Genomic DNA, 27,921 nt, shown 5'->3' with positions numbered 1-27,921 from the left:
ATTGCCATTTTTTAAAATAAACAGGCTTAACCTATTCAAACTCAGATACTGAGAATATGGCAAAACTAATATTTGAGCCCAGGTCAGTGCTCTTTCTATTCACTGCCTTCTGAAACTTATAGTTTAGACTGGGGCAAGAAAAAGGGTAACTGGCACTTGATGCCTCCATTTTTCTGAAGTTATTTAGCCCACTCCCACTTTAGCTCTACTGTGAACCCATAAATCCTGTGTCTCCTTAGACAAAGGGAGTGTTAGTCATAGTAATTCTTCAGGGCATTACCATGGTTACCAAACACAGAGTCCAGTGCTCCAGCCTGAATGTTCCAGAAGAGGACAGGGAGGAGCTGAGATGGCCTTCTTCAACTTATACCTGTTGGGATATCAAAATTCCTTTCGGAACAAGAAAAGGGACACAACTGAAGAAACAAGTAAGGGGAATATAGGGTAGAGGATTAGAAGAGCTTCTTGGCCATTTCCTTTTCTACCTTGAGTTAGAGCTTTATCGCCCATAATTAACAATTACACTGGTCACCAGTAAAAATTATGGAGTAGGGAGATTATCCATTAGGTTTCCCTCTTCTGTCATTTAATATCCTTATTAAGACATTCAATCTGTTCAACTGAATAAATGTTCATTATTACTCATTTGCTCATTTAGTTAACATTTACTAAGTACAGTTTTGTGCCAGGCTTTCTCTTGGTGACTGGGGATGGATGGGATAAGATCTCTGCCATAAAGTGGCTATTGGATAAAGATAAATACGCAAACAAAAAATTTGCAATATAGTCTATGAATAAGTTAAATATGGAATACTGTGGGACCACAAAAGAGGAAGTACCTGATACTATTGGATTTGAATGAGCACAGAAGAATCCTTTATTTTTTTTTTATTTTTATTTTTTTAAGATTTTATTTATTTATTCATGAGAGAGAGAGAGAGAGAGGCAGAGGGAGAAGCAGGCTCCCTGCCGAGCAGGGAGCCCGATGCGGGACTCGATCCCAGGACCCTGGGATCATGACCTGAGCCGAAGGCAGACACTTAACCATCTGAGCCACCCAGGCGCCCACAGGAGAATCCTTTAGAAAAGACTTCACACAATGCTGCCAGGATGATGGGAGTTCACCAAGTAGACAAAAAGGGAATATTGCACAGACTAAGGAACAGAGAGTTGAGAGAGGGCCATATTCATTGAACTCTAAGTCCTTGGGTACAGATAAAGTGTAAAGAAGACAGGTGCTGGGAAGTAAGCTTTGTAAACTTGGCAGGGGCCAGAAAATTGAGGATGCTGTTAGGCATGCTAAGCATTTTAATTTTATAGGGAGCCACTGAAGGATTTTTAATAGGCAGTGAGTAAATATCTGATTGTATTATACCCACAATGCCTAGCAGTGCCTAATACATAATGCTCTAATGCTCTAATACATAGAGATTTAATAAATACTTGTAGGTAAAAAATTAATAAATGATATTTGAATGACTAAAACAGGAAGTTAGAGGAGGCTTTGGAGGAGATGTGACAGTTGGTTAAGGTTTTAAAAGATAAATTGTTTGAAAGCACAGAAATAGAGGAGAAAGGGTATTTCAGACAGAATGGAGAACATATGTGAAGGAAATAAAGTGTAGGCAGGTACTAAAGCAAAGTTTTATTGGGGTGAAGGTAGGGGGTAACTGGTAAGTATAAAACACAAAGTTAAGATTGAGAGAGAGTAATATTGTATAGGACTCTATTAGGCACTTTCTATCCTTTTTCTAATGACAACAAAGAAGCTCTGTTTTACATACCCAGCTTTCAGGTAAGGTTTGTATAAAGGGTCCCACTGGTGGACCCTAGAAATCCCTTAATAGCCCCACACCAGACCTCCCCCGTTGGCCCCCACCTGTCCCAGCATTATGCCATGGGGCTGCTATTGTCTCCAAATAAGAAGCTCTTCACCCTCTCTCAGAGAAACACACTTGACCTACTCCATAAATTTTCCTTGTTTCAAGAATAGGCCTCTCCTGGCTGCTCTGGCCCTGCCTGCCCCCAACTAGATGGAACTTCTCACTATGAGAGAACTGAGCACCAAGCCTGGGGTTTTCGTACCCAGTTAGCTACTTAAACTGTAGTAAACAAGACTTGGTACCAATCCAAAGAGGTCTGAGTCTCATTTCTAATTAATTTCATTGTAGGCTAGGCAGAAAGAAAGACTTCACTTTATTAAAGTATGGGGTAGGGGCACTTGGGTGGCTTAGTAAGTTGAGTGCCCAACTCTTGATTTCGGCTCAGGTCATGATCTCAGGGTCGTGAGATCAAGCCTCATATCGGGCTCTGTGCTCAGCAAAGAGTCTGCTTGAGATTCTCTGCCTCTCCCTCTGCCCCTTACCCTCACTTGCGCATGCTCTCTCTCTGTTCTCTCTCTTCAAAATAAATAAAATCTTTAATAAAAAATAATAAAACTATGGGGGTAATAGGGAAGTATCCTGATATCATCTGCTTGCCCAGTTTTTTTCATTCCAGTGGCAGACTATCAGAGGCTGGAGGTTTGGCCAAACTGTTGGCCTAAAATGTAAGGTTAGAAGGAAGACTGGACATCAAATTTGTCACCCCTACAAACTGTTCCCCCTACCCCCTCAATTATACCCTCTGCTTACTTCAAGATTTGGACAGAGGAGGTCTACTTGCTGACTTCTATTTAAAATCCCTAATTTTGTTGGTTTAAGCACTTAATAATATGAAGCTATCTATTTAGTATGTACTATATGCCAGGCATTGTGCTGAGCATTCCACATGCATGATTCCATTTAATCCTCTCAACATGCCTGTGAGGTAGGTATTACTAGTCCCTTTTTACCAATAAAAGGCTCAAACAGGTTAACACAAGGTCAGTGATAGAGCCAGAATTTGACTCCACATTACTGCCTGTGCTCACATTTAAACAGTAATGGGGGGCGCCTGGGTGGCTCAGTTGTTAAGCGTCTGTCTTCAGCTCAGGTCATGATCCCAGGGTTCTGGGATCTAGCCCCACATCGGCTCCCTGCTCGGCGGGAAGCCCGCTTCTCCTTCTCCCACTCCCCCTGCTTGTATTCCTGCTCTCGCTATCTCTCTCTCTGTCAAATAAATAAAATCTTAAAAAAAAAAAAAAAAAACAGTAATGGGGACAAATGACACAGGTCTTTTGCTGTGAGCAGGCCACTATACAAGTGATTGATGATCAGCCTTTCTAGGAAAATCTGTTAACTCCTAAACCCTGAATTTGAATGTCAGGTGGGTTCACTATTCCCTAACAGGTGGTTCTCAAGATTCCCAAGAGCCCACCATTCACTGAAACTGAATGGTAACTTTTTGCTTAGATAATGGGGAGAATTGTTGACTTGGGAACTCTTCCATGGAGTCAGTGTCTTGTAACCTTCTCTCATAGCCCCTGGACAACTTCCCAACAAAGTTAAAATTCTCCAGCCTCAGAGTGGTGTCCTGCAAGCATGGGAAAAAGTAACTGGGTGGGTTCCTCCTCTCTTTTTGTCTCTCTCATGCACACACATCACAGAGTCGTCATTATGTGGTCTATTATATGCAGATATCAAAACAATAGTTTGACGTTTTCTGTGCTTAAAACTCAAACTTTGCTGGAGTTACTGGTGAAACCCAGTGCTAGAAGTTTATCCACATCTTACTGCTCCATAGAAAATTAGGAAGTTTCACTTCTGGGACAAGAATTTAGTGAAACCACCATTTGACAAGGCAATTACTTCACTGATTCCATCTTTCCAGGAGGCATCTGTCCCTGGAGTGTGGCTAACGTAATCAACACCCATAAACTGCTGACCACCAACTATGGATCCCTGGTATAAACCTGCTAATATCAAGCTAGCAAGTTCAGATCAGTTAATAAGTACTATATCATGCAAATTGAATATAATTACAGTTGACACTTGAACAACACAGGGGTTAGGGGCACTGACCCCCCACCTAGTCAAAAATCTGCATATAACTTTTGACTCCCCAGAACTTAACTACTAGTAACCTACTGTTGACCAGAAGTTTTACCGAGAACATAAATTGTCCAGTTAACACGTATTTTGTATATTTTTTATATGTTCTTACAGTAAAGGTAGAGAAAAGAACATGTTACTAAGAAAATCATTAAGAGGGGGCACCTGGGTGGCTCAGTCAGTTAAGCATCTGACTTCAGCTCAGGTCATGATCTCAGGGTCCTGGGATCGAGTCCCGCATTGGGCTCCTTACTCAGCAGGGAGCCTGCTTCTCCTTCTCCCTCTGCCCCTCCCCCCATTCAATCTCTCTCTCTCTCTCTCTCAAATAAAATCTTTTTTAAAAAATCATAAGAGAAATTACATTTACAATATTTAATTTTCTTTTGTTGTAGTGTATTTATCAAAAAACTCCATGTAGGAACGTCTGGGGGGCTCAGTCAGTTAAGTGTCTGCCTTCAGCTCAGGTCATGATCCCAGGGTCCTGGGATTGAGTCCCGCATTGGGCTCCTTACTCAGCAGGGAGCCTGCTTCTCCCTCTCTCTCTCTATCTCTCTGTTGTACAGTAGACTGTTGTACAGTAGACTCTTAGATAGTTGGTCAAAGATTACATTGTAAATTGGGAAATCAAGAAAGATACATACCTTATACATTTTAGTTTCACTTAATATGTGTAACTGTAGATTCACCAGTTTTTTTTTATATGGTGCCAATTCCATTTCTTTGAAAATGTGTCTGTTAATGAGTACCATGGCCTCTTTGCCCCCACAGTGCATCATGTATCATTTCCGTTTGTCTATTTAAAGTGGAGTCAAGCATTTGCAAAGCAAACTTATTTTTTTATGATTTTTGTATTTTTCAAAACTTTCAGTTATCTTCTTCATGTCTAATCAGAAGTATTTAAAAGTTATTTATAATTCTTGGGGCACCTGGGTGGGTCAGTTGGTTAAGTGTCTGACTCTTGGTTTTGGCTGAGGTGGTCATCTCAGGGTCATGGGATCAAGCCCCACATTGGGCTTTGCGCTCAGCCCAGAATCTGCTTGTCCCTTTCGCTCCCCCTCTGCCTCTTCCCCGGACATGTGCACATGCTTTTTCTCTCTCTCTAAAATAAACAAATAAAATCTTTAATAAAGAGTAATCTTTGCAATTCTTTTTCAAAATAATATTAAATGTAATAGTGCTAAAAAGCTTAAAATGAAAAACGAGTCCCCTACCCCAATCCTCTCACCTCCTACTTCTAAAGAAAATGCTCATATGATATGTATTGATTTATCCATTTTTGGCTATTATATATTGCCTTCCTCTTTTGACAGTTGAGAATTTAGCGTTCTTATGCCACACCCTGTGCTGCTCCTCTCCCACCCTGATTTTTCCAGTATAGTTATATCACAGTTTTAGGTTTGTGGTAGGCAAAATTCTAAGAATGACCCACAATGAACTTTGCCCCTGTATAATCCCCTCCCTATTGAGTGTGGGTGGAACCTCTGAATATTATGGATAACACTCCTTGATTGTTACTTTATATGGAGAAAGGGAGATTATCTGAGTGGGCCTAATCTAATCACACAAGCCCTTTAAAAGCAGAGTATTTTCTCCAGCCAGCAGCAAAAGAGGAATTCAGAGATTGGAAGCAAGAGCGGAATTTGACACATCATTGCTGGCTTTGAAGATGGAGGGGGCCACATGCCAAAGAATGTGGGTGGCATTTAGGAGCTGAGAGTGGCCTGGCTGACAGCCAGCAAGGGCTCAGCCCTATGACTGCAGGAAACTGAATTCTGCCAACAACCTGAATAAGCCTGAAAATGGATTCTTCTTTAGAGCCTCCACATAAGACCCCAACCCAGACAACACCTTAGTTTCAGCCATATGAGATTAAGCAGAGGACCCAGTCAAGCCTGCCCAGAATTCTGACTTACAGAACTGTGAGGTAATAAAAGAATGATGTTTTAAGCCACTAAGTTTGTGATGCAGCAATAAAACATAAAAGTTTAAGTCAAGTGTTGTAGTCTTAAAAATATGTAAAAATTGTTACCTGATGGGGCACCTGGGTAGCTCAGTCAGGAAAGTTTCTGACTCTTGGTTTCAGCTCAGGTCATGATCTCAGGGTCATGAGATCAAGCCCTGCATCAGGTTCCACGTTCAGTGTGGAGTCTGCTTGAGATTCTCTGCCTCTCTCTCTAAAATAAATAAAATCTTCAAAAAAATTCTTCACTGCTAGACCAAATAATGTCACAATGATAACTTTTGTTCAACCTTTCCTTACCCCTAGAGTTAAGAATTGCTAACTATTATTACTTTTTTCCCCAAATATTTCTTTCTTTTTTTTTTTTAAACTCACATCTTTTTTTTTTTTTTAAGATTTTATTTATTTATTTGAGACAGAGAGAATGAGAGAGAGAGAGCACATGAGAGGGGGGAGGGTCAGAGGCAGAAGCAGGCTCCCCGCCGAGCAGGGAGCCCGATGCGGGACTCGATCCCGGGACTCCAGGATCATGACCTGAGCCGAAGGCAGTCGCTTAACCAACTGAGCCACCCAGGCGCCCTCCCCAAATATTTCAACAGCTCTGTCAAATGCCCAATATATTTTTTTTCAATCACCCAAAACAATAAATCCATTCTATTTTTTTCGTAACTGCCTCTCTCCTACTCCGTCTGGACTGTTCACTGTCTAAGCCTGGTGCATAGCTCTTGTCTATAGAATTTGCTTTTGCCTCTTTCCAAGGTTTTATTCCCTATTTCCTGGATCCCATGTTTCTTTCTTGGTTTACTCCCTCCCTTTCCTGGAATATATCCTTGAATAGCTTTCTAAGAATGTGTAGGAGGTATATTTTTGAAGCCAAAATGGTTTTATTCTACGCTCACACTTGATTGTCAGTTTTTCCAGATGTGAAATTCTAGGTTGAAAATTCTCATTTTCTGAGAATTTTGAAGGTATGTCTTTATTGTCCTCTAGCTTCCAGTTGGATTCTTTTGTATGTGACTTATTTCTCTCTGGAAGCTTCTAATTTTTTGTTATTGTTCCTTGGTGTTCTGAAATTTCATAATGATGGAATTTGCTGTAGGTCTTTTTTCATTCATTGCAGTAGATACTGCATGAACTTTTTCAATCTGGAAATTTGTGCCCTTCATTTCTGAGAAATTTCCTTTAATATGTATTAATTTATTCTCTATTTTCTCTCCTCTCTTTTTGGAGCTTCTGTTTTAGGGATACCTGGGTGGCTCAGTCAGTTAAGCCTCTGCCTTCTGCTCAGGTCACGATCCCAGGGTCCTGGGATCAAGTCCCACATCAGGCTCCTTCCTCAGCAGGTAGCCTGCTTCTCCCTTTGCCTGCCGCTCCCCCTGCTTGTGAGCTCTCTGTTGCTATCTCTCTCTGGCAAATAATAAAGTCTTTTTTAAAAAACCCAAAAACTTCTGTTTTGTCAGCTATAAAACCTGAGATGATCCTCTAACTTACTAATATTTCTCTTTATTTTCTTTGGGTTTTTAAAAATGCATTCTTTGGGAGGTTGCCCAACTTTATCTTCATATTTTCTGTGTTAATTATCTATTGCTGTGTAACAAAGTATCTTAACACAAAGGCTTAACAAACATTTATTACCTCACAGTTTCTGTGAATCAGGAATCCAAGGAACAACTTAGCTAGGTAGTTCTGGCTCAGGGTTTCTCATGTGGTTGAAAACCGGATGTTAGCAGCACTTCAGTCATCTGATGGCTGGAGGCCTCTCTGGCTGTTGACAAGACACCTCAGTTTCACATCACATGGGCCTCTCCATAAGCTGCTTCAGTGTTCTCACATGTCAGCTAACTTAAGAGCAGATGGTCCAAGAGAGAAGGAAGCCGCAATGCCTTTTTATGACCTAGTCTCAGAAGTGACTGTCACTTCCACCTTATCTGTATGTTAAGAGAGTCACTAAATGCAGCCTACATTCAAGGGGAGGGGGAAGTAAGCTCTACTTCTTCAAGAAATATCTAAGAAGTTGTAGATATATATGAAAAACACCACACCTTTGTATCAGAACATTTTATTTTGGTTACTTTAAGTTCCAAGGGCTATTTTTGGTCCTCTGGCTTTTCTTGTCCATATCTTCTCTCTTTTCTTCATGGATATTATACTTTATTTGAAGTTCTGTTCCTTGCATTAGTTCTGTCTCCTCTGTGCTCTTTTTCCTATGAGTTTATTTTGGTCTCTTTCTCACGATGACTGTTGTCAAACAACTGGTGATCCTTGGCTCTCCACTATAAGAGTGAGGAACTAAAAGCCTATGTGCAGGAGTCCATTGTGGGCTTCAGTGGGAGCTTTCCTCTGGATATCTACAATTTTTCCAGGGAAGGATCCTGTAATTGTTTCCCTGGGGATTGGTTAGATGCTTGTCTGCTAGCATAGTAGGACCAGGACAGGAGAAGGAGGTATTGAGAGTCACACTTTTGAGGATCTCGATTTTCACTTAATCATCAGATTTTTAGTCCTGCACCATATGCCATCCCTCACAGTGAATCCTTGCTAGGAGTGCAGTGCCTGTTAGTTTCAGTTTCTCCAAAGAAATACTTTTTTCCAGTTTTATTGAGATGTAATTGACATATAACATGTAAATTTAAGGTGTACAACATGTTGATTTGATATACTTATGTATTGCAAAATGATCATCACCATAGTGCTAGTTAACACCTCCAACTCATCACATAATTACCTTTTCTTTTTTGTGGTAAGAACATTTAAGATCTACTCTCTTAACACCTTTCAAATATATAAAACAGTATTATTAACTATAATCACTATGCTGTACATTAGATCCCCAGAACTGATTCATCTTAAACTGGAAATTGGTACTTTTTGACCAACATTTCTTCATTTCCCTCACCCCACAGTCCTTGGTAACCACCATTCTACTCTCTGTTCCTAGGAGTTCAGCTTTTTTAGATTCCACATATGAGATCATACAGTATTTGTCTTTCTTTGTCCAACTTACCTGACAGCGTAATACCTTCAGGATCCATCTGTGTTGTTGCAAATGGCAGGATTTCCTTCTTTCTTGTGGCTAATATTTCACTGTGTATATACCACATCTTCTTTATTCATTAATCCATTGACAGACACTTAAGTTTCTACATCTTGGCTATTGTGAATAATGCTGGAGTGGAAATGAGAGTGAAGATAACTCTTCAAGATCCTGTTTTCATTTCCTTTGGATATATACCCAGAAGCAGGATTGCTAGACAGAGAAATCTTTTATATCTTTGTTGGGGCAATGGTTTGTCTGCTTGTGCTACATGTTCTGTAGACAGAGTTTCAGTATACACCTTCCTGTTCTCAGACATATTCTTTACTCCTGCCTTCTATGGTACCTGTTACATTCTAAGGTTTTTACCTCTCAGATGAATTAGCCCAATTCTAGTTCTATCCTCTACTGCAGAAACTTAAGTTAGAACTTTTTGCATTCTGAAAGGTTAGTTACTACCCGTCTGTCCACTTTCTATTTTCTAAAAGATATTTCTCCTGAAATGCATCATCTGCTCTTGTATCCTTTCTCTGTCTCTCTTTGCCCTTGAAGGTTAATGCCATTGTTGTTATTTTGGCATTTGGCAAATTTGGGAGAGGAAGGAAATTTATATGGTCAATTATTTTTTAAAAACTTTATTTGGTGGGGCGCCTGGGTGGCTCAGTCATTAAGCGTCTGCCTTCAGCTCAGGTTATGATCCCAGGGTCCTGGGATCGAGCCCCACGTCGGGCTCTCTGCTCCGCAGGAAGCCTACTTCTCCCTCTCCCACTCCCCCTGCTTGTGTTCCCTCTCTCACTGTGTCTCTCTCTGTCAAATAAATAATAAATCTTTAAAAAAAAAAACTTTATTTGGTGATATAATTTCAAAGTTATAGAAAAGTTGTAAGATTAGTACAAAGAAACTCCCTACACTGTTTTACCTAAATTAGCCAATTGTATTTGGCCACATTTTCTTTCCCTCTCCCTTTCATTCTCTCTCCAAATATATTATTTTTATATATATATATATATATATATATATATATATATAAAATATCAAGATATAGATATATTTCTCAGCTAGTTGACAATAAATTGCTCATATTATATCTCTATACCCCCAAATATTTAAATTTGTATTTCTTTAGAATAAGAACATTTTCTTAGAAAACAACCCACAATATAGGTATTAAACTCAGCAAATTTTAATAGTGAAATAATACTATTATCTAATTATCTATAGTCTACATTACAATTTTGCCAGTTGTCCCATTAATGTCCTTTAGAGCAAAACTTTTCCTTCCAGGATCTGATTAAGGATGAGCATTGCATTTAGTTGTCATGCCTCTTTAGTCTCCTTTAATCTGGAAAAATAACACTGTTCCTTTGTGTTTTATGACATGGACTTTTTTTTAATAGTACATACAAGACATTTTATAGAATTTTCTTTAATATGGGTTTGTCTGATGTTTCTCATAATTAGTTTGGGTATAAATATTTTTGGCAGGAATAAGCAGCAGTATATCTTCAGTAGGTCACATCAGGAGGCTCATAATGTCATCTTGTCCCATTACTGGTGATGTTGACATTGGCCTTTTGATTAAGGTGGTAGGTTTGCGAGTTTTCTCCACTGTCAAGTTACTATTTTTGTGTTGTAATTTGTCAAGTTATTATTTTTGTTTTGTAATTTGTAATCACTTCCAGGAAGTTACTTGAAAAAATGTAAATACCCTATTCTTCATCAAATTTTTACCCACTAGTTTTAGTATCTGTTGATGGTTCTGAGTAATATTATTTCTGTGATAGCTGCAAAATGGTAATTTTCTAACTCAAATCTATTTTAACTCAAGGTTTACTGTAATTTGTTACATTTTGAGTTTTTCTAAAACATTCAACTTTAGTTTTTATACACATCACTGCTCTTTTAACACATAATCTAATAGTTTAATATTTAAATTGCAAAATTGTAATCACAAAGTAACCTAGCATAAATCGTTTGGGGAAAAAAACACGACACTACCAACTCTTGGTAACCATGAGTTTAATTTGTGAGAGCAGAAGTATGCAGATATGCTGAAGAGTAGCTCTCAGCTGCAACTGGAATGTTGCAGGCATCTTTTAATGTTTTTCAGAGGAAATGAAGAACATTAACTAACCTAGCAAGCCTATTCAGTGGAGCTTCTACTATTTATAATAGTGAGCTATTCACATTTAATGTTCTAAAATACATCAAGAAATTAAAGCATCTTAAAGAATTACTTACTAATAGAAACTTAGATAACCTTGTCCTGGACCAAGTTAGAGATGCCTAAATGTTTGCCAAATTCAATATGTGAGTTAGGATGTAGGAAAGGGATAAATTTGAGATCCCTTTCCGGATGCAATTTAGATTCTTAGAATTCTTTGTGCTGACATATCATCCAAAGGTAATGGTTCCTGGCAAAAATTGACAAGATTTCCTGAATTTCAGGAAATGCACAGGACCTGGAATAATCAAAGCAATCTTGAAAAATAACAGTGTTGGAGGACACACTTCCCAATTTCAAATCTTCTACAAAGCTACAGTAATCAAGACAGTGTGGTACTAGCATAAGAATTGACATATATAGATAGATCAATGGAATAGAATTGAGAGTCTAGAAATAAACCCTTACACTTATGGTCAATAGACTTTCAACAAGAATGCCAAGACAGGAACACCGGGAGGGGGCTCAGTCAGTTAAGCATCTGCCTTCGGCTCAGATCATGATCCCAGGGTCCTGGGATCGAGTCCTGCATTGTGCTCCCTGCTCAGTGGGGAGCCTGCTTCTCCCTCTCCCTCTTCCTGCCATTCCCCCTGCTTGTGCTCTCTCTCCGACAAATAAATAAATTTAAAAAGAAAAAGAATGCCAAGACAATTTAATAGAAAAAGAATTGTTTTTTCAACAAATGGTGCTACAAAAACTGGAAATTCACATGCAAAAGAATGAAATTGGACCCCACGTCACACCATGTATAAAAGTTAACTTGAAATGGATCATAGACATAAATGTAAGAGCTAAAACTTTAAAACTGTTACAAGAAAAATCTTCATGACCTTAGATTAGGCAGTGGTTTCTAAGATACGACACCAAAAGCCTAAGTGACAGAAAGATAAATTGGATTTCATCAAAATTACAAACTTTGTGCTTCAAAGGACACTGTCAAGAAAGTGAAAAGTTTGTGGGGTTTTGTTTTGGGTTTTTTTTTTTTTTGGTAAATGTTTGGATTACAAGACATTTAAAATAAATAAGTATGGGGCGCCTAGGTGGCTCAGTCAGTTAAGCTCCTGACTATTAATTTTGTCTCAGATCATGATCTCAGAGTCATGAGATCAAGCCCCACCTCAAGCCCCACATTGGGCTCTGCACTCAGCAGGGAGTCTGTTTGAGATTCTCTCTCTCTCCTTCCTTCTCTCCCACTCTCTAAAATAAATCTTTAAAAAAAATAAAGTATAAGCCCATGTTAAATCACTGATCACAAGAGAAAAACTAAATAGTTGCTTGGAAAAAAGGCTGTGTGTGCAGTTTCCTTTTTTTTTTTTTTTTAAGATTTTATTTATTTATTTGACAGAGAGAGGGAAAGAGGGAATACAAGCAGGGGGAATGGGAGAGGGAGAAGCAGGCCTCCTGCCGAGCAGAGAGCCCGATGCGGGACTCAATCCCAGGACTCCAGGATCGTGACCTGAGCTGAAGGCAGTCGCTCAACCAACTGAGCAGCCACCCAGCTGCCCAGTGTGTGCAATTTTCATAGGGAGTTTTTTCAAAATTTTGAGACATAATGTTAAGACATAATTCCATTTTTAAAAGCACAAAAAACAGTGAAAATAATTCTGTAATACTAACACAAAACTGATAAAATAACATAAAACATACTATAGAATACAGTACAAAAGAGGAACCCATAGACCAATGTAAGTATAAATGGACAAATCCCACTATCAGACAAATCCAAGAATATATTAAAGATAATCATCTACCATCAAGTAGGACTTATTCTAGGAATACAATGACTTAATATTGGAAGGGATTAATACGTAATACCTACGTCAAATTAAAAGATAATATATAACTATCTCACTAGAAACTAGAAAGGTAGCGGCGCCTGGGTGGCTCAGTCGTTAAGTGTCTGCCTTCAGCTCAGGTCATGGTCCCAGGGTCCTGGGATCGAGCCCCGCATCGGGCTCCCTGATCAGCGGGAAGCCTGCTTCTCCCTCTCCCACTCCCCCTGCTTGTGTTCCTGCTCTCGCTATCTCTCTCTCTGTCAAATAAATAATAAAATCTTAAAAAAAAAAAAAAAAAGGAACTGACTATGCCAAGTACTGTGTTAAGCACTGGAAATACAACAGTGACTAACGGACAATAAATAAGTAAATAAGATTCACAGATTATAACAAGTGCTGGGAAGGAAATAAGGGGAGGGTAATGCAATAGATCAGAAGTTGTAAACTGTTGACCAAAGGGCCAGACTCAGCCTGCAGTGTTCTTTTCTTAAAAATTTGGACCAATATTTAAAAATTAGGAGATTTTATGTAAAACCCACATGCCTGACCTCTTAAAAAAGTTAGAACTGGTTACACTGGCCCTAAATTCCCACATAATCACAAACAGCAAAATAGCAGCTGCCCCTTTAGATGGGACAGGTTTCTTACTGTTTGCTTTACTCATAAACATTATCTGCCTGGCTCTTACAGGCAACTGAGTTTGCAGATCCCAAAATAGAGAGTAACTAGGAAAGGCCCACTTAAAACAGAGTAATCCAGGAGGTAATGTTTGAGCTACACCCTAAAGAATGAGAATGACCCAGCCATGCATAGAGCTGAGGCTAGAGCTTTATCTTCATAGCAAATTTTAAAATCGAGATGCAATTCAAGGCCAAAACTAGCAAAGCACCTGCAACCCCCACTTTGATCAGAGACTGCTTTCACTCCATCCCAGCCAGAAGCCTGCAAGCCATCTTCCACTTCTGAAAAGCCATTTTAATCATGTACACCCTGAAGTATCTATGCACTCTGCTCATTGTTCATGACCTCATAACAAAAGGAAACTTAGAACAATATTTCTGGTACTACTACCCTTTCCACAAAGACATTTGGACAATGTGGTTGCCCTCTGCCAAGTTTGCTTCAACCATGTCATTCAGACTTCTACCTCAAAGTCCATTCAATAGTAATTATATTCTATTTCTAGTATTTCCTTGAAGCCTTTTGAGCTGCCCCAGAGCTGAAGTCTAGGCCCACATGGCCAAGGTCTGGGGCACATAGACTGACTCTAGGAGCAGGAAGTTGGGAGTGTTGAGCTCCAGAGAAACCTATCAAGACAAAGATGCATATATTTGGCTCTCCACCTAGGACATTTAGTCTTCTGAGAATAATTAGTACCATCACCACAAATCTCAGGTGGGCACTCAGGACTGCCTGACAAGCCTATTATGTCACTCTCCTACTCCTCACGACAATTATTTCACATCTCTCCTTGATTCTCTAAAACCTCTCTCCCGTCCTCACTCTGAGCTAATAACTTCCTTGCTCCTTATTTCACTAAGAAAATAGAAGCAATCAGAAGAGGCTTCCCATCATCACATCTAACATTCCACTGCATGTAGAACTTCCCTCTGGCACAGTGAGTCAAATGACCGTTTGTGCACTGGAGCTGCCCCCTTCCCACCTACTCAAGGATTCTGCCCCTGAAATTATACCCTTCTCCCTCAGTTTTTCCTCCTCCTAAATCACTTCCATCACTATACAAATGTGCTGCAACCTTTTCTATCTGGGGGGAAAAAGGAAGGAAGGAAGGCCCACCCCCTTGACCTTCAAACTATTGTTCCCATTTCTTTCTCCATTCCCCCCCCCTTCCCACCCCAATTATACCACAACTTCTAGAAGGAGGAGTTTGCGCTCATCAAGTAGAGAAAAACAACCATGCTGATAGGCCTCACTAATGATCATTAAACTCAGGTGGGCCTTATGGCTGCCCAGAAGTCAGACATTTCCTTGTTCCATGCACTCTTTCACTCTCCTGGAGGCCTCATCATACCTTCTCTTTCCTTAGACCTCCAACGTCCTCAATCCTCACTTCCAGGTAATGACTTGCTTTTTTGGGGTTTTTTTTTTTTAAGATTTTATTTATTTGAGAGAGTGAGCCAGAGAGAGAGCACCACCGGGAGGGGCAAAGGGAGTGGGAGAAGCACACTCTTCGCTGAGCAGGGGGCCCCAGGCCACACAGGGCTCCATCCCCGGACTCTGGGATCATGACCTGAGCCCAAAGCAGACACTTAACTAACTGAGCCACCCAGGCGCCCCAACTTGCTTTCTACTTCATAGTTTTCATTGTGAAAACAAAAGTATTTAGAAGATTATTTCTATAACCTCTCACAAACCACGTCTATCCATCTATCTGTATCAGTGCCCACGTGTCTTATTAAATGAATGAATGGTCCACAACCTATTAAGACCAACACATACACCTGTGCATCAGCTCCTATCTTTTTGCCTATTCAAGGACACTACAATATTATTTATACTCTACTGCATCAATTTTTCCATCTCTGACCATTCCTATTTGCATACATGCATGCTACAATTTCTTTCATCTTAAAGCCCTACATTTCCTATTTCCCTGCCCCCTATACAGAAAAATTCTTCAAAAGACAAGGTTGTTGTCTCCATTTCTTCTCCTCCCAGTCTCTTGCCAGAACTCATGCCAGTCAGGCTCTTGCCCCAATCACTCCACTGAAACTACTTATATCTAGTCACCAATGCTCATATCCACTTACCATGTCGCTAAGCTCTTAGTTCTCATCTTTTCAGCAGATCAACAGAAAAGTACAACAGAGCTCAGATTGTTCTGACTCCTGCTACTGCTGAGGTTGCTTGCAATGTGTGATTAGCTAGGAGAGGTTTGGGCTTGTGAACCACCATAATGGGGAACTTGCCTCATACATTTCTATTTTAGAACTGGTTTGGGAATCGCTTGTTGGCCTTTTGGCTAAGATCAAGTGTAGAACTGGTTTGGGAAATTAACAAGGAGGGGCCAGGAAGAGTATGAGTAAAATACAGCATTCTGTTTGGCTCCTAGCAAGCCCACATCCACTTTGCTTGTCTTCCTAATCCCAGTTGCTACATCCACTAATTCAAGGAACCCACAGTTCATGACTCTGCTCACCCTTAGCTGCACAATCCAAAGGATCTTGCAGGACTCCGACCTGGAATCCACACTTGTCTTTAGAATGATTCTCTGGCTGATTTCACCTTTCAACACATTCACTCAAGTGGCTTCAAGGCACTTCAGCCTGTTTTCCCTGCTCAAATTAGCCACAATCTTAACCTTGCCCTTCAGCAAGGGCTTTAACAGCAACCATAAAAATGAACCTATTAATACTAACACTTTTTCATTCTTAACACTCTTACTATAATGATATTTTCAAATCATTCACAATTTTTCTTTGAAGAAAGATAGGGTTTTTTCCCTCCTAGTAGGTGTGAGTATATTAACATTCTACTCAAAGGGGCCCACTCAAGCTTTCCTTATCATCATAATGAAAAGTCATAGAGGTGAGTCAACACATGTAGCCAAATATTCTGCAAGTCTCTGCCTCCTTCCTTTCTTTTCCTTCTGATAAAGAACCAAAATAGAAAAACCAAAGAGGAAAACAGGGTGTGGAGAGCATACTTTGGTCTGTCCTTGACTTCATAAACTCAGTCTTCTCAGGTACCCAAAGTTGTTCAGAATTCAGGGGGCTAATTCACAATAAGCAAATTCAGAGTGCCTCAGTTTCCTTGCCTGTAAATAGAGATGATAATGCTTTATAGATTTGTTGTGGAGATTAAATGAAATTACGTATGTAATGCACCTAAGACCTAGCACATAAAATTGTACAATAGATAATTGCAGGAAAAGTTATAAATCATAATATATAAGTTACTATATACATGTGGAATATATACCTTTCCTACGACTGAAATATCGTTACTCACTTCTCAAGACATACTTGCCAGGATAGGATACCTGGAAAGCAATATTTTTAACTATTAAGTTTCCTTGAGAAGCAGAAAATACTGGCTGACTTCAAAGGATTTTTCATCCAGTTACAGCTATCCACAGAAGAGCACCCCTCACCAGTGACCAGAACTTGCATGTCCACCAATCATAGAGTCCTGCCCTCCCAGACTCACCTTTCCTGTTTGTAATACTGATGGCCCCTGCAGGTTCAGTCCAGTTTCCAGAGTTTTTTCACCTTATGCCCTGGTCTCTTGAATGTCTAAGCTTTCTCTTCTCTGTCCTCTCCTGGGGAACTTGGCCCTATATCTGTCCTTTCCTTTGCAGACTCTATCTCACCACCTGCTTTGAACTCTGCTTTCCTGTCTAAGCTTCGTACCTAGACAGTCCTCTTAGTCCAGATTGTCGTGGTCTTGATTTCCGACAAATTAACTCTTATTTGGCCCTTTGCCGAGACAATTCCCTTGCCCTGTTATATGAAAACCCTAGGTGAGGCTAAACCTCGTCATAACACAAATATACACTCAGGACATTTCCCACTGATAAGAGTCTCAGAGGCAAGTTGATGGGGGTGGTGGTAGGAAAAGATTATGCTTGTTTTTGTCTTGAGACAAATGACGTTTCCCTGCCAGACTCTTTAGCAACTGCCCTCTAGCCACAGACACAATGACGTCCAAGCTCCACACATCTTCCTCCACTGCTGCTTTTATCATTCCTCTTCCCAAGAGAAAGTTACAGAGTCCTCAGAGTTGTTCTTCCAGTTCTAAATGAATCTCTTCAAAGAAAGACTAAATCTCAAGTGTATGGTAGTGTGGTAAAAGTTGAGCATGTCTCACCTGCGTTCTCATTTTCTGGATCCTGTCAGAAGATATAATAGATGGTTTTCCCCACCCTGCTGGAATGTTCTTTGCTCAATCTTCTAGATCTTCTGATCTCTCTGAACTGCCTGTTTGGTGACCCACCTGTTAGGAAACAGCTGGGGATGCCATTCTTAGGCTCCAGCAGAGGGCACTATAGTTCTGGCTTTTCAAACAGGAGCATGAATGGCCCAATTCAGCCAAGAATGAACTGGCCAAAGCCTTTAAGCCCCTCCGCCTTTCCAAATGGATAAACCTACTGAAGTTATAGAAATGTATCTTGAGGCACCTGGGTACCTCAGTCGGTTAAGCGTCTGCCTTTGGCTCAGGTCATGATCCCGGGGTCCTGGGATGGAGCCCCGCACCAGGCTCCCTGCTTCTCCCTCTCCTGCTCCCCCTGCTTGTGCTCTCTCTCTGTCAAATAAATACATAAAATCTTAAAAAAAAAAAAAAAAAAAAAAAAAAGGAAAGGAAATGTATCTTGGAAACAACCCGTATATCTTTAGCTGCTATAGACCATCATCCCCTATCCACCTGAAATTAGAGGAGAAAAGATACTCAAGCTACTTGTAGCTTCAGTCTGCCAAAGTCTAAGGAGTAGGCACCTGCAAGATGAGTGCCTACGTCTGTAGAGCAGCAAATAGGCCACTTTTTCTATGGAGTCTCAGCCTCTCCCCACTAGTTTTCCCCACTGGGAGTGGTCCAATCTACAGCAGAGTGGCCCACCAGGTTCAGTCCTTTCTGTTGCCCCAGTGCTGGACATAGGAAATGATACTCCACATTTCAGTGGAGTTCAAGGAGGCAGGGATCTGCCTTGGAACAAGGTAATGGATATCATATGCCCCACCAAACTCCAGGCTGCTTCCAGGGTGAGCAGACACCTTTGACAGGACTCCCATTGAGCTGCACACAAGGGATTCCAGCAAGAGGCTAGTTCTATCAGTTTATGTTTTCCCATAGTCCTTTGTCTTGCCTGGAAGCCATGATTAGATGATTTCAAGAACAGGTTAGTGTGGTAGTTAAGACCATGGGCTCTGGAGCCAAACTGCCTGAGTTAAATTCATGCCTCTGTCATATGCTAGTTTAGTGAACTTGGGCAAATTATAAACTTCTCCAGGACTCTGTTTCCCTATTTGTAAAACACGATAATAATAGTGCCTACCTTTTATAGTTGTGCTGAGTGCATTCACTAAGTATTAGCTTGGTTTATCGTTACCATCTCTAGAAGATCCATGTAGCCCCTTTTACATCAGCAGTCTGCAGTCAACACTAAGTTCTCTGTTATCCCATATCCCATCTACTTCCCATGTGTTCAGAATACTGAACAAGTGCACCACTTTGAGGAAGATATTTTTGGACACAGAGGCAAAGGAACTGCCCCCATATGTAAAATGTGCCCTAGTTCCCTGGGCTCATGCTCCTGTCCACTTCTTCCCAATGCACTGACAATTTCCTTGTGCCAGAGAAGACAATAAATGCAAGATAGCCTTCCAAACACACTTCAGCTAATTTCACTCTATGTTATTGCTCCAGCCAACTTCAAGGGATTAATGCCCAGCATCTAATAGGAAATCCTAGATAGGAGTCATTTTTTATGTACAATACCACATTTTCTCTCAAACTGATCTTGTGTGAATTTCTAGTCAGGGTGGTATTACTCTGCTTGCAGCAACACCAACTTGCAAGTAATGTGTGTTAGATATTATCACCATTGTGTACTAAGCATTTGGAACAGTCAGGCAAGTATCCTAACCTAGAAGTCAGAACTCTGGGAGCCATTGAGGTAGACCCATTCTAAAAATTCTTCAACCTGAAAACATTGTGGCCTGTCAGTCCCACTTACAACTAACCAGAGGCAATAGGCACAGTAGTGGATAAGGAAGACTGTGGACTACTCCAATGGTCCTAGGAAGCCGGTAGTATTGAAAAATCTGCAACATTAATTTGAGTAAGTGGAAGATCCACCCAAGTACTTTTGCACCACTCCAATGTCCTTCATAGAATATGCAAAGTATTAGATGTAGTCTTATGGCAACTCCCAATTTATGGCCCAGTTCTAGAAGAAATGGTCAGGGCCCTTTGTATCTATTTACTACCAAAAACTATATGGAGCATAGTATTAACTGGGTGGATGAAGAACCTCTGTTACACTATCTACCCACAAAATGGTGAGTTTATCTACCTCGCCACAGTGTAGTTTGCTTATAAAGAGCTCATTGCCTCCCTCTACGCGGGACATGCCCATTCACAGTAGCCGTGGCATGATTTTTACCTACAGCTCACCACTCTTCACTCCAAGTGGCTTCTAAAACTTGGCAGCTGGGGGAAATTATGGGTTACCAAAAGTATCTTCTAGCTTGCCAAAAATCAATCCAAAGAGTATGCCAACTGGTGCTTGATTCAGGAGGAAGGCATCCAAATGATACTGTCCAGCACATCTCCAAGTACACAGTAACCATTTATATGGGAAGCTGGGAGCCTACTACTTAGAAACTGAGATAACAGAGAACATCACCTGGATGTACCCTTACAGACAATCAGTCTGAGGCCTCAGAACCAGACAAAAAGCTCGTGCAATTACCTGCACCCAGACCAGTAATTACTTGCAGTCAAGGTCCCATTGCCCACTTAGGAATATGCTCTTACTCTTTCTCCCCAGAACGTATCTACTTGGCCACAGATATTCTGGCACCCCCACCTTGCCCAAAGTCAAATGACACTGCTTCCAGGAACTGGCCCCTCATTGCTATAACCTGTGATGAAGTACAAATCAGCCCCCTGATTCAGTTCAGGTTTCCAGAACTCTATATTCTGTCACCTGTCCAAATCTTCAACTATCAAAGGAAGGGTTTCAAACAGTGCTCCTCTCTGGCAGGATCATTCTCAAAGAATGTGAAAGGAGTTCCACTGGAGTGCAAAAGTGGGGAAGGAGGGACAGAAATGAATGAGTGGGGTCAAGCCAGAATGAAGGGGAAAAGCAGGAGCTGGGGAAATACTCCAAAAGAGAAGTGGCATCCCCGTTCTCCACTAGAGGTGAGTCTGTGATCGCAACAATTTCCGGAGAATGGCAGACTTTGATCCAGTTCCTGACAAGCTCAGGATTCTGAGATGCAAGTCAAATCTAGCCTATTTTTTTTTTTTTAAGATTTTACTTATTTATTCATGAGAGACAGAGAGAGGCAGAGGGAGAAGCAGGCTCCCAAGGAGCAGAGAGCCCAATGAGGGACTCGATCCCAGGACTCTGGGATCATGACCTGAGCCAAAGGCAGACGCTTAACCATCTGAGCCACCCAGGCGCCCCAAATCTAGCCTATTTAAGCAGAACATGAATTTATAAAAAGAATATTGGTGGGTTAACATCAAACTAAATAACTCTGCACAGCAAAGGAAACAATCAACAAAATGAAAAGGCAGTCTACAGAATGTAGAAAATAGTTGCAAACCATATATTTGATAAAGGACTAATATCCAAAATACATGAGAAACTCCTATAATTCAAAAGAAAAAAAAATGATTAAAAATTGGCGTAAGGTCTGAGTAGACATTTCTCCAAAGAAGACACACGTATGGCCAACAGGTATATTAAAAGATGTTCAACATCACTAATCTTCAGGGAAATTAAAACCACAATGAGATACCACCTCACACCTGCAAAAAATGGCTGCTATCAAAAAAAAAAAAGAAAAGAAAAGACAACATGTTGGTAAGAATGTGGTGAAAAGGGGGAACCTTTGTGTACCATTGATAGGAACACACACTGGTGCAGCCATTATGGAAAACAGTATGGCAGTTCCTCAAAAAAGTAAAAAGAGGGGCGCCTGGGTGGCTCAGTCGTTAAGCGGCTGCCTTTGGCTCAGGTCATGATCCCAGGGTCCCGGAATCAAGCCCCGCATCAGGCTCCCTGTTCCGCGGGAAGCCTGTTTCTCCCTCTCCCTCTCCCCCTGCTTGTGATCCTGCTCTCACTGTGTCTCTCTCTGTCAAATAAATAAATAAAATCTTCGAAAAAAAAAAAGTAAAAGTAAATCCTATTTCTGGGTATGTATCCAAAGGAATTGAAATTATGATCTCAAAGAGATATCTGCACTTCCATGTTCACTACAGCATAATTCACGGTAGCCAAGACATGGAAGCAACATAAATGTCCATCAATGCATAAATGGATAAAGAAGTGTCGTATATATACACACACACAATGGAATATTATTCAGCCTTAAAATCAAGAAGGAAGTCCTGCCATTTGCAACAACATGGTGAACCTGGAAGACATGCTAGGTGAAATAAGCCAGACAAAGAAAGACAAATACTGTATCACCATTTATATGAAGAATCTAAAGTAATCAAACTTGTAGAAGCAGTAGACTGGTGGTCGCCAGAGGCTCGGGGGCGGGGGGCGGGGCATGGGAAGAAATGGAGGGGCAGTAGTCAAAGAGTACAAAGTCACAGTTATATAAGATGAACAAATCCTAGAGATCTACTGTACATTATAGAACCTATAGTTAATACTGTATTATATACTTAAAATTTTCCTAAGAGCATAGATCTTCTGTTAAATGTTCTTACCACAAAATAAATAGTAACAATAAAGAGGCTGGGAGGAAATTTTTGGAGGGGATGGATGTTTATGACCTAGATTGTGGTGATGGTTTCACAGGTGTATACTTACCTCCAAACTCATTAAGTCGTACATATTAAATACGTACAACTACTTGTATGCCAATTTTACAATAAAGTCGTCTTTAAAAAAAAAAAATATTGGGAAGTACATAAAAGCTGTAAAAGGAACAGAGAAGCAAGTTTGGTGGACAGTAACCGAATCACGCTGCAGGCCTGGTTGGGCACAGACGCTGTGTTCAGTACTGTGGCAGGTGCTGTTGCCACCAAGGACCCCAGGCTCCGAATGTGCTGCTAGAAATAAGATGCAGCTTCGCTGCTGCCACTTCCCATTAGAAGAAGACTACATAGCCCCTGCTTCTCTGCAACCTTCCTCTTTGGTTCAGAATCTGAAGCAGGTGTCTGGCCTAGCCAAAACTCTTTGCCCATGCCCTAGCTGCAAGAGAGCCTGGCATCTTGGTCCATTTGGACGGCTGTCACAGAATGCCATAGACTGGGGGGCTTATAAACAACAGAAATTTACTTCTCACAGTTCTGGAGGCTGGAAGTCTGACATCAGTGAGTCAGCGTGGTCCGGTGAGGGCCCGAAGGTTGCAGACTTCTCATTGTGCCCTCATGTGGTGGAAGGGGCGAGGGAGCTCTCTGAGGCCTCTTAGGACACGAATTCCATTCATAAGGGCTCTACCCTTATGACCTAATCACCCCCTAAAGGCCCCACCTCCAAATACTATCACCTTGGGAACTGGGTTTTCAACATACGAATTTAGAGGGAACACAAACATTCAGACCTGGGTAAGGAAGCTCTGGTCTTTTGAGCCTCCATAGTGAGATTCCAGTTTTGCTTTGGAGAGGATTCCCAAACCCCCATAAGAATGCTAGGTCTATGGGCACCTGGGTGACTCAGTCAGTTAAGCATCTGCCTTCAGCTCAGGTCATGATCCCTCGGTCCTGGGATCGAGCCCCACACTGGGCTCCCTACTGGGTGGAGAGTCTGCTTCTTCCTTTCCCTCTGCCCCTTGCCCCAACCATTCTCTCTCTCTCAAATAAATAAAATCTTAAAAAAAAGAAAAAAGAATGCTAGGTCTAAACAGACCTACTCTACCCTACCTAACCTTACCTTACTCTACACTACTTTTCCAGCCGCTTCCCTGCCCCTCTCTACTTTACTTTGCACTAATCAGGCTCCAAATCAATAGCAAGCTGAAACCTCTCTACTGCTGCTATCTTCTACACACTTGCTATCCTGCTGCCTGAAATGCTCTTCCTGATACCACTATGTCCCATGGACTCCTCCTCATCCTCCAAGACTTAGCTCAAACTTAACTTCCCTATTAGACCAATTAAAGTTCTGCAAATATGCCAATTCCAGGAAATGAGTGTCCATCCAGATAAAGGACCTTTTTCACCTGCACTAACCCTAAGTATCTGTCAATATCCTGATTCCAGTAGGAGGCCACTCAAATCCCAGGAGTCAGAGAGGAGCAAGAGAATGGTGAGGGAGGTCTCATGATCACTGGGTTCTCCCTCCCTCCCTCCTGACACAGGCATTGTAATTTGACATCTGAGATCCTAAGATCAGATTTGAGTGGCAAGGAGAGATCCCTGCCGTGTGCCTGGTTGGCATGGAGACTAGAGACTCAGAAAGTCAAATAGCCCTATTTGCTAAGTACTCATAACAAGTCTGCTCTTGTTTCAGACCAGAAGGAACTGGTGCCCACTAGGCTTCCCCCTATTATCCCAGAAGATGGGAATTATTCTGTGCACCAGAATAGCCACAAAAGGTACCACGAAGCTGTAAAGAAGGTGTTGTTAAAGACATGTAAGTATTGAGTCTGGGTGGCTCAGTCAGTTAAGCTTCTGCCTTTGGCTCAGGTCATGATCTGGGGCTCCTGGGATCAAGCCCCGGTCTGGCTCCCAGCTCAGTGGGAAGCCTGCTTCTCCCTCTCCCTCTGCTATTCCCCCTGCTTGTGCTCTCTCTCTCAGTCTCTCTCAAATAAATAAAATCTTTAAAAAAAAAAAAAAAAAGACATGAAAGTATCCTGGGGTGGGCACCATGCTAGAGACAGAATAGATATGCCTGAGTTTGTAAAGAATGGTTGGGCTGTGATGGGGCATGGTTATAGGGCAGGGGGAAAAAAACAGCCAAGAAGGGAAACTGAGAAAAGGAGGGTGAAAGTAGACTTGAATGGTGGAGTGAGCAAGATAAAACAAATTGAATCAGACTTGGAAGCAGAAGCTCCGTATTGGAGTCCTAGTTCTGCCTCTTTTAAGTGTCTTACTTTGGGTAGCCACATATCTTCTATTAATCTGCTTTCTCATTAAGAAAAAGAAAAGAAAATGCCTGCTCTACCAACCTTACAGAATTGTGAGGATCACAACAAAATGAGACAATTTAGGACAGTACTTTGTATATTAGGTGCTATGCCTGTGAGGAGTGGTAGACCAAACACTGGCTTTGGAATTTGAACTGAGTTTAAACTCCAAACAAATTGTGTGACCTTGGGCAAGTTCCTTTAACCACTCAACCTCTCTGAACCACCTGAAAATGGGAATCATACTCTAACATTGTTGTGAAAGTTAGAGAAAATGTACATTTAAAAAAGCATCACTACTGATACATGCGAGAACTTCTAGGAATCTTCAGGGAGTTATGCTATGCAAAGAAAGCCAGTCCCCAAAAGATCACATACTGTATGATGCCATTTATATAACATTCTTAAATGACAAAATTATAGAAATGAACACCATGAGGGGCTAGGAGGGCATGGCTATAAAAGGGCAACTCCTGGGGCGCCTGGGGGGCTCAGTGCGTTAAGCGTCTGCTTTCTGCTCAGGTCCCTATCCCGGAGTCCTGGGATGGAGTCCCGCATCGGGCTCCCCAATCAGTGGGAAGCCTTGCTTCTCCCTCTCCCCCTGCCTGCCGCTCCCCTTACCTGTGCTCTGTCAAATAAATAAATAAAATCTTCTAAAAATGGGGGGGCAGCTCCCTTTCCCTATTGGGGGAAATTGGGTAAAGCGTACACAGGATCTATGTGAATCATTTCTTACAACTATGTGTGAATCCATAATTATCTCAAAATTAAAGTTTAATTTAAAAAACTAAGGTAGGGCGCCTGGGTGGCTCAGTTGGTTAAGCGACTGCCTTCAGCTCAGGTCATGATCCTGGAGTCCTGGGATCGAGTCCCACATGGGGCTCCCTGCTCGGCAGGGAGTCTGCTTCTCCCTCTGACCCTCCCCCCTCTCATGCTCTCTCTCTCTCTCATTCTCTCTCTCAAATAAATAAAATCTTTTTTTTTTTTAAAGATTTTATTTATTTGACAGAGAGAGACACAGCGAGAGAGGGAATACAGGCAGGGGGAGTGGGAGAGGGAGAAGCAGGCCTCCCGGCGAGCAGGGAACCCAATGTGGGGCTCGATCCCAGGACCCCGGGATCATGACCTGAGCTGAAGGCAGACGCCCAATGACTGAGCCACCCAGGCGCCCCTAAATAAAATCTTTAAAAAGAAAAAAAAAAAAACTAAGGTACTTTCAGAAATTTAAAAAGACATGGATAGAGTATCTAAGAGTTATTCCTAATAGCAAATTCTTTTTAAGAGCTTGTAATCAATCAATAGGGAAACAGCTAAGTCAAAAATGTACCATCTACTCAATGGTATATTACAGATTTTTAAAAATAATGATTATAAAGACTATATAGCCAGAATATTAGGCTATAAATCTAAGTTTAAAGAATATACAAATTTTATACAATGGTTTAATTAGATTTATCCACATCAAGAATAAAAACACCAAAAAAACTAGGTAAGTCTGATACTATTTCAAAATCTTAAGAACACCTAATACATTTAGAACGTGATAGGCACTTGATAAATGAATCTATTAGCAGTATCTAAATATGAGGTGGTATCATTGCTTAGTTTCAGAGAATTACCTGAAATGAGAAAAAGAAGGAATTTTTTCAGAGAAGGGAGAAGGGAAAGAGAATGATTAAGCCTGGGGGATGGGGGCTTGCACATTTCCCGAGTGGGTTGACCACCTGTTTTTCCACCATCTTAGCACTTGGGGAAAGCTCTCTTGGAAATGGGCTTAGTAGCAGCAGGAAGAACCATGACTGATTCAACTGACCATGAAGGGTGTGAGATGCTGGAATCCGGAAGTAAAGCTGGGTGTGGTGGCCAGATTCCCAGGACTTCTCAGTACACAGTCGGGCCCAGTTGCTAGGTTGGGTTTGTGCTGCCGTGAGGCACAAAAGGGAGAAAGAACTTGAAGATACTGGATAACCTGCCCTCCCCAACCATTCAAGTCCCCAATCAGGTCTTCAGAGTCCCCTTGACTGATGCTCAGAACTTCAGCTTCTGGCGGTCCCATGATCCAGGAGTGCGCCCAGAGGAAACCATGCCATGGATCCGAAGCCCCCGCCACTGCCTCATCAGAAGCCCAATGACCAGGTTAGGCTGGGATGGGTGAGGGTGAGGAGAATAAGGGAAGAACTCCCTCCACTTAAATCCTTAGAGACTGTTTCATCTCTTCTGAGTTAGGGAATAGAAGACAAAGTTGGGGTCTTACCAGGGATAGCTGGCCCCAGAATCTGGCATTCCAAGGAGTTAAAGCTTTGTTTCTATTTTGTGTTTCGCCTTGTGGCTATGACTTCTGGGGCAAGCACAAGACAAGTGTCTATAGCTTTCCTAGGGGAGTCCAGGGATGTTTCTGCTCCCTTCATTGCTGCCGCCCACCCTCCAACCACTATTCACTGGCAGTAGCCATACTTCCTCATTACTGCCCCTGCCCTCTCTGCCCTGAGGCAGTCTTGGGAGATGTTTAAGGACACCACCACATATACACCAGCCTGGCCTGGCCTGGCCGAATCTGAGACCCTCTCTCTCTTTTCCAGGTTCATGGATCACTCTGTTCTCAGTGACAGAAACTTCAGTCTGTATTGAGCAGGATGTGTTTGCAGAAGAGCAAGATGGACCATGGAAACAGGGCAAAGAAAGAGAAAGTGGGAGAAGGTGTCCTGGTTCCACTAACTGACTAATAAGAGGAGGGGATCGCAAAAGCAGAGTAAACAGATTGGACTAGAAGTCACTTGTGTGTGCTGGAAGTGAAGCAGAGGGAAATTATTCCAAAGCCCAAATTCCTGTGAAACCAGATGTATGGGGGCCAGAATTTGGTGTTTGGTTTGGGAAGGGGCCAGGGTACAGAAAAGACCACCAAGGGGGTCTTGACCTCATGAATGGCAGGTGTCAGAGTAACAAGTCTGGGAAGACACACACTGGTTCTCATGATGCTGAAGGGTCTAGAGTAGTCATGCTCTCTGAAGACTGCAGCTTCACCTTGGCAGCGAGAAAACCAGAAGAAGCCCTCTAACCACAGAGGAAAGAGGCTCAGAGCCCTCCAGCAGGAGGCTGCCTCCTATACCCAGCTCTGCCACTTCTGACCCAACCCAGGGCCCAGAACATCTTCAGAGAGCTAGGAATTTTACAAACAATTTGATT

The 27,921-nt window shown here is 41.6% G+C and overlaps 1 protein-coding gene across 1 annotated transcript; it reads left to right on the top strand.

Moving 5' to 3' along the window:
• Positions 1-349: 349 nt before the first annotated feature.
• Positions 350-27,400, top strand: TEX49 (testis expressed 49). Its single transcript, XM_035002904.1, has 4 exons — positions 350-428; positions 24,123-24,245; positions 26,730-26,874; positions 27,318-27,400. The coding sequence occupies exons 1-4, from the start codon at positions 350-352 to the stop codon at positions 27,364-27,366; spliced, it is 396 nt and encodes a 131-aa protein (XP_034858795.1). The 3' UTR covers positions 27,367-27,400.
• Positions 27,401-27,921: the final 521 nt, after the last annotated feature.

The sequence above is a fragment of the Mirounga leonina genome, unplaced genomic scaffold (assembly GCF_011800145.1).
Source record: "Mirounga leonina isolate KUSES-001 unplaced genomic scaffold, KU_Mleo_1.0 Mir_126, whole genome shotgun sequence".
Lineage (NCBI taxonomy): Eukaryota > Metazoa > Chordata > Mammalia > Carnivora > Phocidae > Mirounga > Mirounga leonina.
Note: the sequence above shows the minus strand (reverse complement) of the source record. Positions and strands in the feature narration are given on the sequence as shown.